The following is a 17,155-nucleotide window of genomic DNA, read 5'->3' on the forward strand; positions in this document are numbered from 1 at the left end:
GCAGAATGTTGTGACACCTGAAACCCTAACATAAAGACAAAATGCTTTTTCAAAGTCACTGATGTGTTGACCCTGATACTCCCATGGTCAATCAGTCCAGATGATTTAAGATATTCTGTGATTCCTGACCCAGTCCTTGAAATTCCTGTAGAAACTGGAACTCAGTTGTACCATCTGTCCTCAGTCATTTGCTGGTGACAAACAACAACTTCTGACACTAGCAGCCTTTAAACATTTCTGATGTTTAAGGCTGAGGATGACCTGGTATCACTTACAAATATGGACTGTGAAGCTGACATTTGCCATAATGGGTACATCTACTGTACATTTATGAAACTACCACAGAAGGACAGGACAAATTTACTGTTGGACTCAAAACGACCCCTGACCAACTACAAAGTTAATGCTTCAGACAGATTTTGTATTAAGTGGGTGGAACATGTCCTTCACAGAGTCAGCCACGTTCCCCGCCTCCATTGTTGAGGCGACTTATCGAAGTTGTGGCTACAAGGTTGTCTGTGCCTGTTTTGGGGGCAACCCTAGAATTAGCTTGTGGGCTCCAGAAGGGAGGGAAACTGTCAAGCTGAAGATAGAGAACTATCAGGTCTCTTTGGTCTGTGGGATCCCAGAAGCAGCTGATGGGTACTGGCAGTGCAAGCGGCATGCAGCTCTGGTGGTTGATGAGGTAAGAACGAGGATGTGGGAGAAGTTCACAGAGGCCATGGAGAATGACTTGGGCAGAGTACTTCGAAAACGTCCTCAATCCCACCATCACATCTTCCACTGAGGAAGTGGAACCTGGGGACTTTGGATCAGGCTCTGCTGAGTTGACCATGGTGAGAGGAGCAGAGAAGGAGTGGGCATAGTTTTGGGCTCCTATCTTGGTCCCTGTGTGTTGTTAAATTTTTTGGTCAGTCTATGTACCCTCTTTTATGGGCACAAGTTTTGAATAGTGACCGAAAGAATGAGATCGCGGATACAAGCGGCTGGAGTGAGTTTGTGTGTTTTTCTGGGCTCTTTCCTATAGACAGGGTGATCTGACCCCGGATAAATGGAAGAAAATGGACAGATGGATAATCCCAGATTTTACACATAATTTTGCAATTTGTTTATCTAATTCCATCCTTTTAAAACATAATTCAAATGTTATGATCAGTTATTTAGTTTTTGGCCATTTGATCAAATACTTAAAAAAAAAAAATTCTTACTTGAGTAATGTTTCTGATGCCCATATTTTACTTACCTTTGAGAAAAAAATATGCTGAGGTGGTAACACCCTGTTCACAATTTTTAGGTACTCTACCCATTGCTGATCTAAAGTGAGTAAATGATATTATTATAGTCTAGTAAGTATATCTAAGCAACCCAGTAATTATTTAAACAATCACACCGTTCGTAATTATTATTGTGTCCTCCAGCCCCACTAGTCCAAAACGTCTCAGTGAGGGAGGGGTGGCCGAGTGGAAAGAGGAAGGGAAAGTGAGGGAAAATCTCTGAGTATGAAAGAGAAAACACCTTCTTGGACTTTGTTTTTATTTGCCGCCGGACTGCTGTGTTCATGCTCTCAGACCTTAAACAGTTGGAAGAGAAGCATAAAATGAGTTCGAGGTTGATGTGACGTAATTCCACATTTGTCTTGATGCTCGCGCTCTCTCTCAGCTGCCAGCTGTCGGAACGCGCGCACACACAGACGCACTTCTGAACTGCTGCGGCTCAGAGCGTCTCACAGCACGTGTCCCGCCTGGAGAGAGTTATTGTTAGTGAACAATATCGCTGCAGAATGGTGAGACGATGGAGAATAAAGAGCCGCACAAGGATGTCGCCGCCTCTGCTGCTACTGATTGTCACTTTCTTCTGTATCTCAGACGCAGGTAGGTGGGATTGTTTCTTTTATGTGTGTCTGAAACTGTTTTTTGTCCAAATTAATTTGCCTTATCAGACATACATTAAGCGTAACTGGTTCCCCGTTTCTGTTATTTTCTCTCCTGATCTCTCCGTCTGCCAGTCTATTTTTTGCAACAAGTCCACTTAAGTATCAGCCAATCAAGTTTATTTGTTTAACACACTTCAGCAACATGGAAGCTCAAAGTGCTTCACATAATAAAAACACAAAAATACAAAGTCATGAAAGAGTCCACACAGTAAACCAGTAAACATTACATTTTGTCGAATGCCGTCGGCACACATAAAAATGTTGGTCAATGTTTCATTTATGATCGCTCAAAAGCAGGTGGGTTTTTAGTCTAGATTTAAAGGAACTCGGTGTTTTCAGCTCTTTTGCATTTTTCTGGAGGTTTGATCCATAGATGGATATAATCTTCGATTTGTTATCTGTATCAAATAAACAATACATTCGAGAGACACTGTTTAATTTTGCTTTGTTTATTGTTTTAGGTCAGGTCATTATCATGAATATCTTCCAGTTAATCAAAGCTCTCCATGTGGGGATTTGAGTTTTTCTGTGTTTATTTTAGGTTTCTGTGTCTATTGAGTCTCCATGTTGTCCTGTCTACCCCTTGATTGTTCCCAGGTGTGTCTCGTTTCCTGATTACCCTCTGTGTATTTATACCCACCTGTGTCTCTGTGTCGTTTCTGTCTAGTCCTGTCCAGCTGTCCTATCGCTCTTGCTGCGTCTTATGTTTGTCCATAGTTACCAGTCGCTGCCAGTTTTGAGCCTTAGCCTTCTGCTCATCTGTGCTGCCTAGATTTTGGATTTCGTTACCATGAAATCATCATCATCATTTCTCCAATAACTGGGTCCACTGCATCTTCCTCACCACCTCACTAAGCATTTCATGACACTCCAGGGTAAAGGAGGCTTTTGTTTTAGGGTTTATGTCATCACACCGGGTCGTGCTTCCTTCAAAACTTTATACACTGATCTGCCCATTTCTGGGCTCCAAAGCCTGGTGCACAAGACAGTCTGGAGAGGTGCAGGCCTTTTATGTGTCTGGGCTTGTTCTACCATACCTGCTGCTGTATCTTTATACTGCAGCACTTGAGGATATTTAACCTCCTCAGCTGGGTAATGCAGAACAGACTCGGGCAAACCAAAGTGTGCTGTGGGCTGAGCTGCAGTTGGAGTTCTTTGTTTTCTGCTGCAGCGCCTGGAGCTGCACAGGAACCAGATGGGGAGGACTTTATTCTGCAGTAGTTAGAGGCATCACTGATGATTTAATAAAGTGGGCATTGGTGAGCTCCTCATTTTAAACACTGATAGATGATTTTCAGGAATAATTTATTTTAATGTCCTAATTAAAATAAAGACTTTAGGGAAAAGTTGATCTTAAATGCATCTCAATGCCCAGTCCTTGGATAACTTCTCAAAGGCAAATTTGAAGAAAATATGAACGGTAAAGAACTGTCAGGATTAAAGTTTGGTTTTGATGCCACTGGTTTACAATCATTGCTCGTTTCATTTTTTTTATTCTCATTGTAGCTGGAGTCAATGGCAATCTTCCTAAAAACACTGCACTGGACTGTTGTGGATTTATGGCTTTGCTTTGCGGACAGCTACAATAAAACACATTAAAGTTTTACTTTAATGTGTTAAAGTTTTACACAATAAAGTGTAAAACACATTAAAGTAAAACTTTTTCTATTGAAAATGTGTGTAGTTAAACCAAGACATAAATGCTTAATTGTGAAGTGAAATTAAATCAATAATTAATTTTTCAGGCTTTTACAAATGAAAATCTTTACATTTCGGCATGTGTTTTTATTCACCCACCTTCATATTTTCATTTATAAAGGATTTTGAAAATCAAGTATTAGTCTGATACTTTTAAGTACAATCAAGTACAACTAATGAATTTACATTGTGCATCATGGCAGTGGGGAACTTGTCAACATTTGTCAACATTTATGGGGAAATGTGTGGCGCTAAATACAGGTTTGTCTTTGAAGAAAAAGAGAAAAAAGCTGCTAAAGACTTGAATGACTGTGGGGAGGTTTTCCTCCCAGTGAGACAATGGTTCAGAATGTGTTAGAACAGCATAATCAAATCTAATTCTGAAATCCAGTGAGCAGTCAATGACAAAATGGGGAAACAGATGTTGTCTACTAAGGTTCACCACCCTGCCATGTTTTCTCCATTTATGGATAATGGTTCTCACTGGTTTGCTGCAGCCTCAAAGCCTTGGTAACTCTTTTCAAAGTTAATGTTAATGAATTTGTTTTTCATCTGTTCTTAATTTCTTCAGATGATGTGTTCATTTCCAAGATCTTTTTGCTTAGTCAATGTTGTCAGCAGTCTCTACTAAAATTATGTTTTGGCTCTACTCTGGCAGGCCATGGTTAGGCTTGTGAAATCAGAATTCGCCCATCTTGCCTGCTGCTGGTGCTCAGAGGGCCAGTGCATGGCAGCCTGGCCTGTCAGCAGTGGCTACTGCCCAGTAGCTCACCACCATCAGCATGTCAACGTGTGAAGGACTGAATGTAGAGTAACGCACTTTAGGTTCCTATGGAATTGATAAAGCACTGTACAACTATAAACCATTTACTATTTAGAATAGAATAGAATACACTTTATTGATCCCAATGAGAAATTGCTTGTTGGATGACAAGGTATTAAATATTACTAATACAAATAACCATAAGAGATAAAATGAATAATATAAATGTGTATACCTAAGAGTTATGTAAGTTATTCAATATCACTGAATGTAAATAAATAAATAAATAAATAAGTGCAGAGAAAAGTAGATTTAAGTTGCTCAGATGTGGGCATTGAAAAGTCTGATGTCTACAGGTAAAACTGATTTCCTGTGTCGCTCTGTGGTGCATTTAGTTAAAATGAGTCCGTGGCTGAAGCGGCTCCTGTAGCCTGCCAGCACGTCATGAAGAGGATGAGACTTGTTGTCCTCCTTCACCTTAACAGGATCCTTCTCTATGACATCACTACCAGAGAATCTAACTCCACAGCATAGAGGATGCCAGTGCCAGACTTATAGTCTGTGGTTGCCAGACCACAGACTATGGTCTGGCAACCTTGCTCAGGGCCAGCAGATGTTGAAGGACCTCAGCTGCCTCAGAAAGTAGAGGTGACTTTGGCTCTTCCTGTGTGGAGCATCAGTGTTCTTGACCCAGTCCAGTTTATTGTCAATGTGGAATCCCAGATATTTATAATTCTTCACAATGTCCACACTGACTCCATGAATGGTAACAGGTCACCAACATCCTGGTCCTCCTCCTCAGATCCACCAGTTCCTTGCTTTTTGTCACATTGAGCTGCAGGTGGTTCAGCCCACACCATGTGACAAAGTCGCCTGCAGCAGCCCTGTACTCAACCTCATCATCCTCACTGATAGAACCAACAACAGCGGAGTCATCTGAGAACCTCTGTAAAGACAGTCTCAGTGCAATAGCTCTGAAGTTGGTTGTATAGAGGGTGAAGAGGAAAGGAAAAAAGACATAAAGGACATTTAATTTATTCCTTTAAAAAAATAAATAATTGTCATCATTTGTATTTGATGTTCACTCAGCTTTTCTTTGTCCTGTATGAGAATTTGCTTAATGACATGAAATATTTAAATGTGACAAAATAAGTAAAGTCAGAAGGAATCTTTTTGCTACAGCACTGTAGTAATATATACATGTTCAAACACCTCTCTGTGTGTGTAGGTTATTACCCTGGGGTCACATTTGGGGTCAGTTTCAGAGTGTGAACCAATCAATGGCTCTGTAGATGTCTGTGTTAATCACAATTCTTTAGAAAAAAAACCTTGTTTGTTTTGACATTTTCATTCTTTGTTCCTCAGTTACTGGGCAAAAGCTTTTATACTTGTCTTTATTTTATTGTCTGTTTTATATCAGTCTTACTGCCATCTGCATCCATTCATTTGCCTTTCAGAAATTCTGGTCGGGTGTGAAATCAGATCGTAAACCTTCAAGCAATGTGGTCAGGTTACGGTCAAGCGTGTCATGATCTGACGTGAGGTGTGTCATAAACTTTACATTACTGGATTATTGTATCAAGAACTGCTTATTCATAACTGTGGTGTTAAAAGCAGCTACATTTGAGTATTTTTTTTCCTTTTCCAGATCAAAGATGGCCCAGCAGTAAAAGAATTGAATTTATATGGCACTTTTGTAGTCAAACCGACAACGCAAACCACTTTTCTAGCTACATTCGCCCAATCAACCTCACATTCATTGATAGTTAGACCGGCGTTTCCTAACCCTGATCCTCGAGGCATAAACATAACCACAAACCACAACCACAAATCTGGAGCAAATAGCAAAATAGCTGAAACTGAGTTCATTTAAATCAATGCTAGAAACGTACCTGTTTAGAGTTGCCTTTGATTAATTAATCATAGTAAGGGACACACTGATGAACATAATTGATGTCTATTAGATGATATTCATGACATTTGATAAACTGTAACATTTACTGCTTATTTAATAATTGATGACTGTATCAATTATTAAATGTAAAGCAGTTTAAACTGCCTTGTTGCTGAAATTTGTTGTAAATAAACTTGACTTGACTTGAATATGGTGGACGATAGAAAAGGAGAGCTTTCAGTTCATTCTTGGACTCAGTTGTGTAACAATGTTTTACAAAGTGTTTGGTTAGAACTGCTTAACTTTAATCCCAGCAGTGTAAATTCAACATTGGGGTAAAATAAATAACCTGTAATAATCAGCTTTGACTACGCTACTGACTCTCTAGATAGTTTTCTGGTCAAACTGTGAATGTTGAACATAGGTAGCTTGTGCTGACTACTTTAATAATAACTAATCAATATCCATATAATCAATAATAGAACTATTTAAAAAAAAACTCTTTTGGATCAAATTTGATAGAATAAATGAGTCAATTTCGGCAAATGTGAGGGTCAGTTCCTGTCCAGCCATAGCGGTCTGGACAGGAATAACAAACACTCAGACCCTCCAGGCACTCACCTGTTGAGTGCATGAGTACATCCAGAAAAAAAACCCATCCTCTTCAGCAAACAAGACAAACTAAAGCGTTGCTTGGAGGGTGCCGAAGGGTACCGCTAGCTGCGCTAATGCTGCAAGGTAATGCTCCAACATTGATGTACGAGAGCAACTTGAACTGTGTGTTTTTTAGCCTCATAGACCCAATGACTGACAGACCGCAAGTTCAAATCATGGCAGTGGCAGCATCTGACTTTTATGGCAGCTGACAAGGATTCCATGGCAGGTTGAATGTTGAATATGAATACATTTATTTTGAATAAATCAATTAAAAGAAAAAAACAGTACAAAAAGAAATCATTAAAAAAAAAAAATCAAGAATATGGATATGTCTAAAGTCTGATCAGGTTGTTGAGAAATAATCATTTATGAAGAATGAGGAAACTCCTTCTATAGCCTACCTAACTGGGCATCAATATTTGGTTATAACTTGTTTAACTTCTTTCCCAGCAGGTTAAGCCCAGATGTTTGGTAAACAAAATATCCCAGCAGTTTTTTGTGTGTTGTAGACAGATTAATGTGAATCACTGATGACCTCATGCTGAAATGTAATTTGTCTTTCTTAACTGTTCATCTATCAGGAGGTCTGATTTTTTTAAAGACGAGAACAAAAATGCCTTTTCTACCTGCATACTCTGCACCTTGTGTGTCAGTTACTTGTATCACCAGCAGACTACTTGCCTAGCTAAGAGCTGGCACTGCACTTTTCTACCCTAATGAACAATTAGACAGCATACATAATATGCCTACGTTGGAGGATCTGAAATGAAGTGGGTGCACTGGCTCACTGAGAGGAAAATCTCTTGCAGGAGTGATTGATGACAGAGATCTTTGAACTGATAGTTTGAGTCGTTTTGTTGAAGTGAGGTTTTTAGGTCAGCTCCAGCAGAATGCTGTTTCTAGAGGCGTTTTTTGCAGCCGAGTTATAGGGTGATAACTAAGTTCCTCATTAACTCATTCTTTCCTGGGACATCTTGGTTTTGGGTCTTGTTTTTCCCATAAAAAGTGTCAAAGGTGCCACATGCCTTTTCTTAAACCCATAACTGTCTACTATGACTGAAAAAAATGGAGCTTTCTTCTTCTGGCTTTTTGTGAAGTATTTTCCTATTGAGTGTATGGGCAGAGTTTTAAACATAGTGCAGGGTTAAGCTCTTTTAAAACAACATCTAAAAGATTTTATATGTCAGTTCTCTGATTTCTTAGCTACATTCCTACATTACATCTCTAACATGTTCATGTTCACATGTAATCGATATTACATTAGAGTTTCTTTAGCAAAGATGAATAAAATTGCTGTCTTACGAAGAGCCTAGAGCATCAATGCATAGAATGTGCCTTCTAGTTGATCATTTTCCAGGTTGGCAGATTATCAAACCTAATATTTAAGGTTTGATGATCTGTCACTCACTCCTACTTTATTCCAGAGGCTCAAGACTGCACCCAAAAGAGGACCTTTGGGGTGTGTTAGAAGGAGAATTTCAGGATTGTTAGTTTGTTTTGGGTTTTGTCATTATTTGTGTTCCTTAGTTTCTTATCTACAGCAGTTCTGCCTTGTTTCTACTTTTACTTTATTTCCTACTTAGTAATTCTAGTTATGATTATTTATTCTGTCTAGTCCTTTCTTAGTCAGTCTAGTTCAATTATGTTTCTTAGGTCTAGTTATTCTTTAGAGTTAGTAGTTCCCTGTGTGCTCTCGCTCACCCCCTATGCCAGTTTCTATCGCTCTCTCTTCAGTCTGCCTTCTGCTCTCTCCCCTCCCACCTGCAAACCATTTCTAATTAGCCGTCTATTCCTTGTCCCCAGTACAACTCATTCTCAGTTCCTCCTTGCTTGTTACTCCCGTTATATCCTATCAATATGGACCAAAATCTCAGAATTTTTTTTATTGTAGACAATTTTGGCCATTCTTCCAGAAGCAATTATTTCTAGGTCAGATACTGGGCCACTGAGTGTGTGAACTGTCTGATCTGTGATGCCCTGTATGTCTCGATGCAGTAGGAATGACTCAAATACTCGGGTAAAATGCCAGACCTCCACAGAACTTGCCGGAGATGCTTGGTGAACCAGAATCGAGTGGCTTGACATCTTGACTCAGTGATGAAGAGTGGATCTGGAGGTGAAGTGTTTGCAGGTAGTCTGGAGTGAACATAGTTTGAGATTGGTCCACAGGGGCTCAGAAATAAGTTACAACAGCTACAATAAGTTACAATAAGTGTCTTGAAAAAGACACAGGAATTTAGTCATTTTTACCAATTTCCTGGTAAGAATGGGGATCATTATGACTGTGAATGGAGATCTCTGAAAGAAATGGATGAATAGATGAAAACGGGCCGTACTTAGTACTGAAGGAGGCCAAACAGGTGTAGCAGAAACATGAATTCCGATGTCTGGTAAATGGAGGGAAATGGATATCTGGAGCGCAGCATAAGGATGAAATGACTGAGGATGGCTGAATGTTACTGCTTTTAACATCCTTTAAGAAGCCTGGTAGATGGCCATGAGAAATAGATAAACAGCTGTTACCTGACACCAGCTTGAAGAAAAATGTACTGCCAGAGAGGTAAGTCTGGATGGTGCAAGGACATAGTTTGAAGACTGAATGAGTGTATGTAAAGAGACAGATTGATGTGGTGTCAGCAGAAGGGAAATACAGTTGATTATCTGCATGGAAAGATTTGAAGCAGTTCCAATGTAACAAACGGGCTGACAGCGTTTGAGGAGTGAGGCTGTTAAGAATGGCTTCCTGAGAAGCATTGATGAGGTTGAATAACTGGGGAATTATGTGAAGATCATTGAAGAAAACGGAGGGATTGGACTTGGATGAGTTTCTAACTCTGGAGCCAAGAGTCGGAATCTTTGAAAAGAGAATCGAGACAGCGCATCAGTAATTATGTTCTGTGTTCCTGGAACATGTGATTCACATGGAAACAATCGGAGCAGTGCAGATACCAGTGTACGTCCACAATGCGGTTTGGAACAAGTTGCCTGCGTGGCCATGGGCCTTGGATGTTGTTGGAGGTGAAGAGATCACCTTGGATTGATGCTGAACTGCAGGTATGGTGGTGTGAGACTGAGATCGAGATGTTTACGACGAGAAGTCTGTCTCATCACCGGAGGAGGAGATATTTCAGCAGCAGCTGGATCGGTTAGAAGATCACGTCTGGATAGAGCTGAATAGCTCTATCTAGAATAGCTCTATTCTAGCTAAAAAGCTCTATCCAATCACAGCAAATAGTGATTGCTGTGGTGAGTCAAGTCATTCCAGAAGCACGGACATCTGACAGTCTGACGGTTACATAAAATGTAACAGACTGAAATGTTGGTAAGCTGAGTATAAATAGGCTGCTTGGGGAAATTACGTGGTTTTGGGCGTGGCCCTGCTCCCAAACCTAAGTTAACATTAACTTTATGTTACTACTAACTTGTCATTTAGAACAAAATTGCAAAGTCGGAACCCCACATGAAATAGCCAAATAGTTTTCAGTCTCAACTATTGTTCTAGTACCATGACTGGTGGTGAGGCATGGTATTATAAAATAGATGAAGAGTTTAGTTTACATACTGACATGAGCCTGATTGAAGGGAAGGAGAGTTAAAGGTAAATGGAGCGGGCAGATGGGCCAAAGTCATTATAGATTTATTAACATAAATACTACAACTTGCAGTTAAAATAATTTTCTCAGCAAACAAGCTGCTTGGAACAGTCAACTAAATTAATAAGTTTAAATTAAAGGAATAATGAGAACTATTAAATGAAAAGGAAGAAAAATGGTAAAAAGAAACAGTTCAGTGTGAATTTTGAAGAATTTGGAATAAGGCCAAATTAGCTTTTGGCTAATTAAGATTTGCAAATATAAATAAAAATACAATGTACAATAATCTGTCAAACGATATATGGACTCTCTTGAATGTTACTGGAGGTAAAAAAAAACAATTATTTTACAAACCATCAGTAGCTATGCTGCTGTGGTAAAGTCATTCCATTAACTAAATGAAACCTAGAGATGCTGATATTATTAATTTAGTTCAGTGCGCCAAAGCAAAGTGGAAAATAACGCTGAAAAGCCGTTGAAGAACAACTCAAAACCACTTTTTTTCTTGCTGTGTGTTGGCTGCTACACACAGGCTTGTTGCCATAGCAACTGACAACAACGCCGCTGTATGTTTAAGGACTCAACACCAAAAGACACTCAAACATTTCCCACATGAAGATCAGCCAGACCAAAAAAACTTTTTCAGTTCACAAAAAGTTTATGCTTGAAATCTTAGGCAAATTTTTGGTTTTACTGGATGCAAGTAGCACTTAGCATATGTTGCTGGAGAGTTATGCTTTTAAATGTGTAAATTGTGATAAAATAGTGATTTTGACTGTACCATTAACAATCTGGAGATATCTTCACCTTACTGTTCACCCATAGGCATTAACAAAGCTATGGCCTGATGAACTGCTAAATCTTTGAGTATCAGATTTTTAATAATCCAATAAAAAAGCTCATTTCTTTTGAGCTTGTAAAACTGTGGCAGCCTTGAACATTAATCAAGACATCAGGAATAGACCTGGCAAGGTCTATTCAGGGGTCCTGGAGAGGAGGGTCCGTCGGGTAGTCGAACCTCGGATCCAGGAAGAGCAGTGTGGTTTTCGTCCTGGTCGTGGAACACTGGACCAGCTCTACACCCTCAGCAGGGTCCTGGAGGGTGCATGGGAGTTCGCCCAACCAGTCTACATGTGTTTTGTGGACTTGGAGAAGGCGTTCGACCGTGTCCCTCGGGGAGCCCTGTGGGGGGTTCTCCGGGAGTATGGGGTACCGGGCCCTTTGATACGGGCTGTCAGGTCCCTGTATGACCGGTGTCAGAGTCTGGTCCGCATTGCCGGCAGTAAGTCGGCTCGTTTCCGGTGAGAGTTGGACTCCGCCAGGGCTGCCCTTTGTCACCGATTCTGTTCATTACTTTCATGGACAGAATTTCTAGGCGCAGCCAAGGTGTTGAGGGGATCCGATTTGGTGGCCTTAGGATCTCGTCTCTGCTTTTTGCAGACGATGTGGTCCTACTGGCCTCATCAGGTCATGATCCGCAGCTCTCGCTGGAGCGGTTCGCAGCCGAGTGTGAAGCGGCCGGGATGGGGATCAGTGCCTCCAAATCCGAGGCCATGGTCTTGAGCCAGAAAAGGGTAGAGTGCCTTCTCCGGGTCAAGGGGGGTGTCCTGCCCCAGGTGGAGGAGTTCAAGTATCTCGGGATCTTGTTCACGAATGAGGGAAGAAGGGAGCGGGAGATCGACAGGCGGATTGGCGCAGCGTCTGCTGTCAAGTGGGCGCTGTACCGGTCCGTCGTGGTGAAGAGAGAGCTGAGCCAAAAAGCGAAGCTCTCGATTTACCGGTCAATCTACGTTCCCACCCTCATCTATGGTCATGAGCTTTGGGTCATGACCGAAAGAACGAGATCGCGGATACAAGCGGCCGAAATGGGTTTTCTCCGTAGGGTGGCTGGGCTCTCCCTTAGAGATAGGGTGAGAAGCTCAGTCATCCGGGAGAGACTCAGAGTAGAGCCGCTGCTCCTTCACATCGAGAGGAGCCAGTTGAGGTGGCTCGGGCATCTGGTCAGGATGCCTCCTGCACGCCTCCCTGGTGAGGTGTTCCGGGCACGTCCCACTGGGAGGAGGCCCCGGGGAAGACCCAGGACACGCTGGAGGGACTATGTCTCTCGTCTGGCCTGGGAACGCCTCGGGATTCCCCCGGAAGAGCTAGAAGAAGTGGCTGGGGAGAGGGAAGTCTGGGCCTCCCTTTACCCCCACGACCCGACTCCGGATAAGCGGAAGAAGATGGATGGATGGATGGATGGAGGTTATGAATAAATTAAGTCCTCTCTGTTTATGTTAGTTTTTGGGAAACCTTGGTAGGCTTCAAGGCAAAGACAATGTTTATAGAGCTTGAACGCTACAAATTTTTCAAATGTTCACTCTTTGTTCTCTAAAAATCAAAACCACCATGAGATGGAACATCCAAGAATAACAGAGGCCAGAGCCACCTGGTGCTGAATCCTGTGATGGATAAATATTGATGCAGTCTTTGAAGGAAGCCCGGCCAAAGAAACCCTGCATTTTCGATGACTCAAACTGAAAAGCTTGCATAAGTAGTGAGCAATGATTGTTGCTCAGACTCCTCTAATCTTTTAAGATAACTGTATTGTTCTCCGTCTGGTCCATCCTTCTTTCTAACTCCATAATTGAAAACTGATTCAGGGAAAATTCACATGTTTGACAATTCAGTATATATCTCTGATCAAATCCATCTAAGAGAAGGGAAAATGAAGCATGTGGTCCCTTTATTTCATTCATTGCTGTTCTCTATGTCTTTCCTTTGTATATTGCAATCCATCTGGTTTTTATCATTGGTGGTCTTGGAGTGGAATCAAGTCAAGTTATTCAGAGGACTATCTGAAGCAAGCTGCAGGGAAAGAAGATGACAAATCATGGCAGTGCCAAGCTGCTGCCACAAGCATTTTCGGAGTCTTAAAACCTGTTTTGGGTGATTTGATATTTTGGTGCAGTCGGTGTGGGAGGCTCAGTCAGCCCAGATTCCTGTTTCTGCAGCAAACTATGTTAATGCATTCCCTGCCATTACTGAGATAATGAATGGCTAATTAAAAACACACATCTACAATATACACCAACACATGCACACAATAAAGAGTCTCACCTGGTGTTCAGTCACACAACACAAATACGTACACCCCCACACGCACACACACACCCCGACATGTATACGCAGACACATCTGGTTTCCAGACAATCTCTGTTGTCTTTTAATCCCGCGCCTGTTTGGTCTGTGTGTCTATCTGCATCCCTGATTTAGTCAGATTTTCTACCAACACAAGAGTTGAGGTTCAGGTTTGGTAATGTTCGCTACCAAACCAAATACATGAAAAGTTCTCAGGTTTTGCTGGCCTGGCGCATGGCGTAATGCTGTGGTGTATAGAAGGAAGGCAAACACTTCTGTTGGCAATCAATGCATTCTCTGTTCATGAATAGTTTGGAGTCAGTGACATGATAAAATAAAGTCATAAAGGATTAATAAAATATTCACAGGCTGCTAAATCAGGGTTGTAATCTACACAATCTATTGTTTTGCTCTTATGCAGATTCATCAATTTTATTGTCTTCCTTTTTATTTATATTTCTAAACTAACTTTTACATAAGAAAATTGCACTTTTCCCAAATTTACCTTATGCATTAAGATATATTTTAAGTGATGGAAAATAGTTTGATGCTCAACGTGTTTCAAATGTTTCAATGCATTTATCATATGAGGTTATGACATTAAGATGAAACTCAATGACTACAATGGACTTTTGTTTCTCATTGTGGAACACTAAGTCAGAGCAAACCTGTCCTGTTTTAGATTTTAGGTAAGTTACCTAAAACTTGCCTAAAAGTAAGTTAAAATTATTTCAGTTTAAAGAATGCATAAACAATGAGACAGAATTTTAAAGCAAGTAAGTGTATTTGTGCAGCACATTTCAGTAGAAAGGCAGTTCAAAGTGCTTTACATGACGAAAATATAAAACAATAAACAAACAAGAACCACTACTTTGCAGTGGCCAAATAAAGGAAAGTAATGAAGTGTTGGAATAATGTTGGAATAATTTTTTATTCAGTTCTCCATCTGGGATTTATTCCTCTGAGCTGGATTTTGATCTTTATGTCCAAAAATAATTTCTTCAGTTTTGTTTCTAGTCAAGTGAAGAAAGTTATGGCACATCCATGCACTGGTTCAGTACGTGAATATGTTCAAACTCACCAGGTGACATTGTGAGTTTTGTATTATTTGCATAATTAGTGTAACTAAACGTATGTTATAATCTGAGCTAGGGTGACATCAGTTACAGACTGATGTCACTTAGAAATATTAAGACCTTGCAGATGATCAAATCCAGAGTATGTTCCCTTTTGTGTGTTGGCTGTTTAACATGTTGAGTCAAACGAAAATTTTGAATCACATAGTTATTTTGCCCCCCTGTTTTTAGGGTTATCATCACAGGTGTTGAGGTCTTCCACAACAATGAAACACCCATAATAAACCCCAACCACAGATGGAAGGTCACTAAAATTATTGAAGAAGTTTGGTTTATATTTGTTCAGCTTACACATGTTTAGAAACTTGACTCTGGTGGGGTCCTTTACCTGGACAGACATGCAAAAGATTTCCCCAGGAATACATTTTTACACTTCAGTGAATCATCAAATAAGCTAGCAATGCCCTCTTTGTCTTATGTGTCATACATAAAAGAGAGTTTATGCTCTAACTTACAAAATATTAGAAGGCATTGACTCTTGGCAGAGCTTCTATTTTGCTGTTCAGAATAAAATATGTTTGATGTCAAAAGTTGTCTTCCAGATTCATTTAGTCAAAAATCAATCTGCCTTAAAGCTATGCTTATGTTCCCAAGAAATGTTTGAGTTATTGATAAATTTCGCTGAACTATTGATCAGAAAGGTCTGCTGAATGTTTTGTCTTCATTCTGAACTGTACGCTGAGAAATGCTTTGATATTCAGATCTTGAACTTTGTTCAGCAGGTGGATAAAATCCTGTCAGGATTTCAGATTTTGCAGTTTAGCAACATGCAGGGATCCTGTGTGTATGAAAAGGTTTCCTGTTGGATGCTCATTCATAATTTTATTATAGTGTGACATAAGCATTTTGTCTCTCTTAGATCTCAGGCATCATATCATTGGCAACACTAAGTACTCTGGTATGTTTTGTGACTGAAATCCTATTTACTGTGCCATCAAAAACGACCAGCTCTCTGTCTTATCTAGCTCCTTCTGGATTTATTTATATTAATTGTGCTTAGAGTTTGATTTTGCCCCATGTCTCTTGTTTTAAATTGAGTTGTCCTTCAGGGACTCATATTCGTATAGAAGAACAGCAAATCTGTTTTTTAAAAAAAGTATTTCCTGTCCTTCCAGTTGGATTTCTATTATGACTTGTTTTGACCACAGTTCGCTGATGCTTTCTCCTTGATTGGAAACACATTAATCAGTATATTTTTAGACTTAGACTTAGACTGACTTTATTGTCATTTTGCATGCACAGGGTGTATACAGAACGAAATTTCATTGCATACGGCTCAGGACAGTGTTTTGAGCTTCCAATGTTGTGAGGTTACTCCAGAATAAAATAAAATACAGTATAAAATATGAATATAAATATAAATATAAAATATAAAGTGGAGGACTGACAGTAAAATGGAAGTTATTTAGCTCTGTACATGTGCAAGGTATAAAGTGGAGACCAGATTTTAAGTGCCGTCCAGTTAAGAGTTCAGCAGTCTGATGGCAAGTGGGAAAAAGCTGTTTTGGAACCTGGTGGACCTGCACCGGATGCTGCAGAACCTCTTTCCAGAGGGCAGCAGGGAGAACAGTCCATGGATGTCCTGAATGGACATTTCAAGTCTAAGTGCAGCATTTTTCCTGTTAACCACCTTCCCTGAACTAAAGGATGGATTTATTCTTCGGCTTTGCACTGGGGAGTTCCAGGGAGAACTGTTTGTCGAGGTGCTGAGGAGCTCTGTTAGACCTTCCATTGTTTCGACTCATTGGTAAGGTTGAGATTTTCAGATCCGGCATTCATTTCCACATTCACTTGATTTGGATAATTGTTGATTTCCCTCACTTCTATTTTCTGGAGGTGTTTGTCGCAGTCCTCTGTGGGGAAAGGAGTCATTGTGTATTGATACAACTTGTAAATCTGGAAATAAAAATCCCCAGAATTCTAAAATTTAAAGCAATCCAGCTGTGAGCGCAGAGAACGTGGAATACGTATCAAGGAAGGATATAAAAATGAACTACCAAAAAGCAATAAAACTGAGTCAATTCACCAAGAAAAGCTGCTCTTCCTTAGCACATTGTCAGAGTTGTTTACACCAATTTTGTGCAAGAGAATAGGTTTTGTTTGGCTATAAATAACTATTAATTAGTTCAATAAGGCCATAAGGTCTTCAAATGGAAAATAACCGTAAGCTTCCTGCCAAAGTGGTTACAAAGTAACTTTTGGTGTGGCCATGACTAAGTCCTGATCTCCGTCTTATGAAGAAGTTGTGGGTTGGTGTGAACAGGTGTGTGTGAGTGAGGCGGCTTACAAAATGGACTCAGTCCCACCGGTTCTGTCAGGAATGGACCAGAACTCCAGCAAACTGCCGTGAGAAACTTGTGG

At 40.4% G+C, this 17,155-nt stretch overlaps 1 protein-coding gene across 1 annotated transcript in view; it reads left to right on the forward strand.

The window, feature by feature from the left end:
- The first annotated feature begins 1,718 nt into the window (after positions 1–1,718).
- The window catches only part of LOC102233885 (collagen alpha-1(XI) chain-like), a 53,413-nt gene continuing 37,976 nt past the window's right edge, over positions 1,719–17,155 (forward strand). The window contains exon 1 of the mRNA XM_023333092.1: positions 1,719–1,871. Coding sequence (XP_023188860.1) covers positions 1,781–1,871 — 91 coding nt within the window. The 5' untranslated portion in view covers positions 1,719–1,780. The remainder of the gene's footprint in view (positions 1,872–17,155) is intronic.

The sequence above is a fragment of the Xiphophorus maculatus genome, chromosome 5 (assembly GCF_002775205.1).
Source record: "Xiphophorus maculatus strain JP 163 A chromosome 5, X_maculatus-5.0-male, whole genome shotgun sequence".
Classification (NCBI taxonomy): Eukaryota; Metazoa; Chordata; class Actinopteri; order Cyprinodontiformes; family Poeciliidae; genus Xiphophorus; species Xiphophorus maculatus.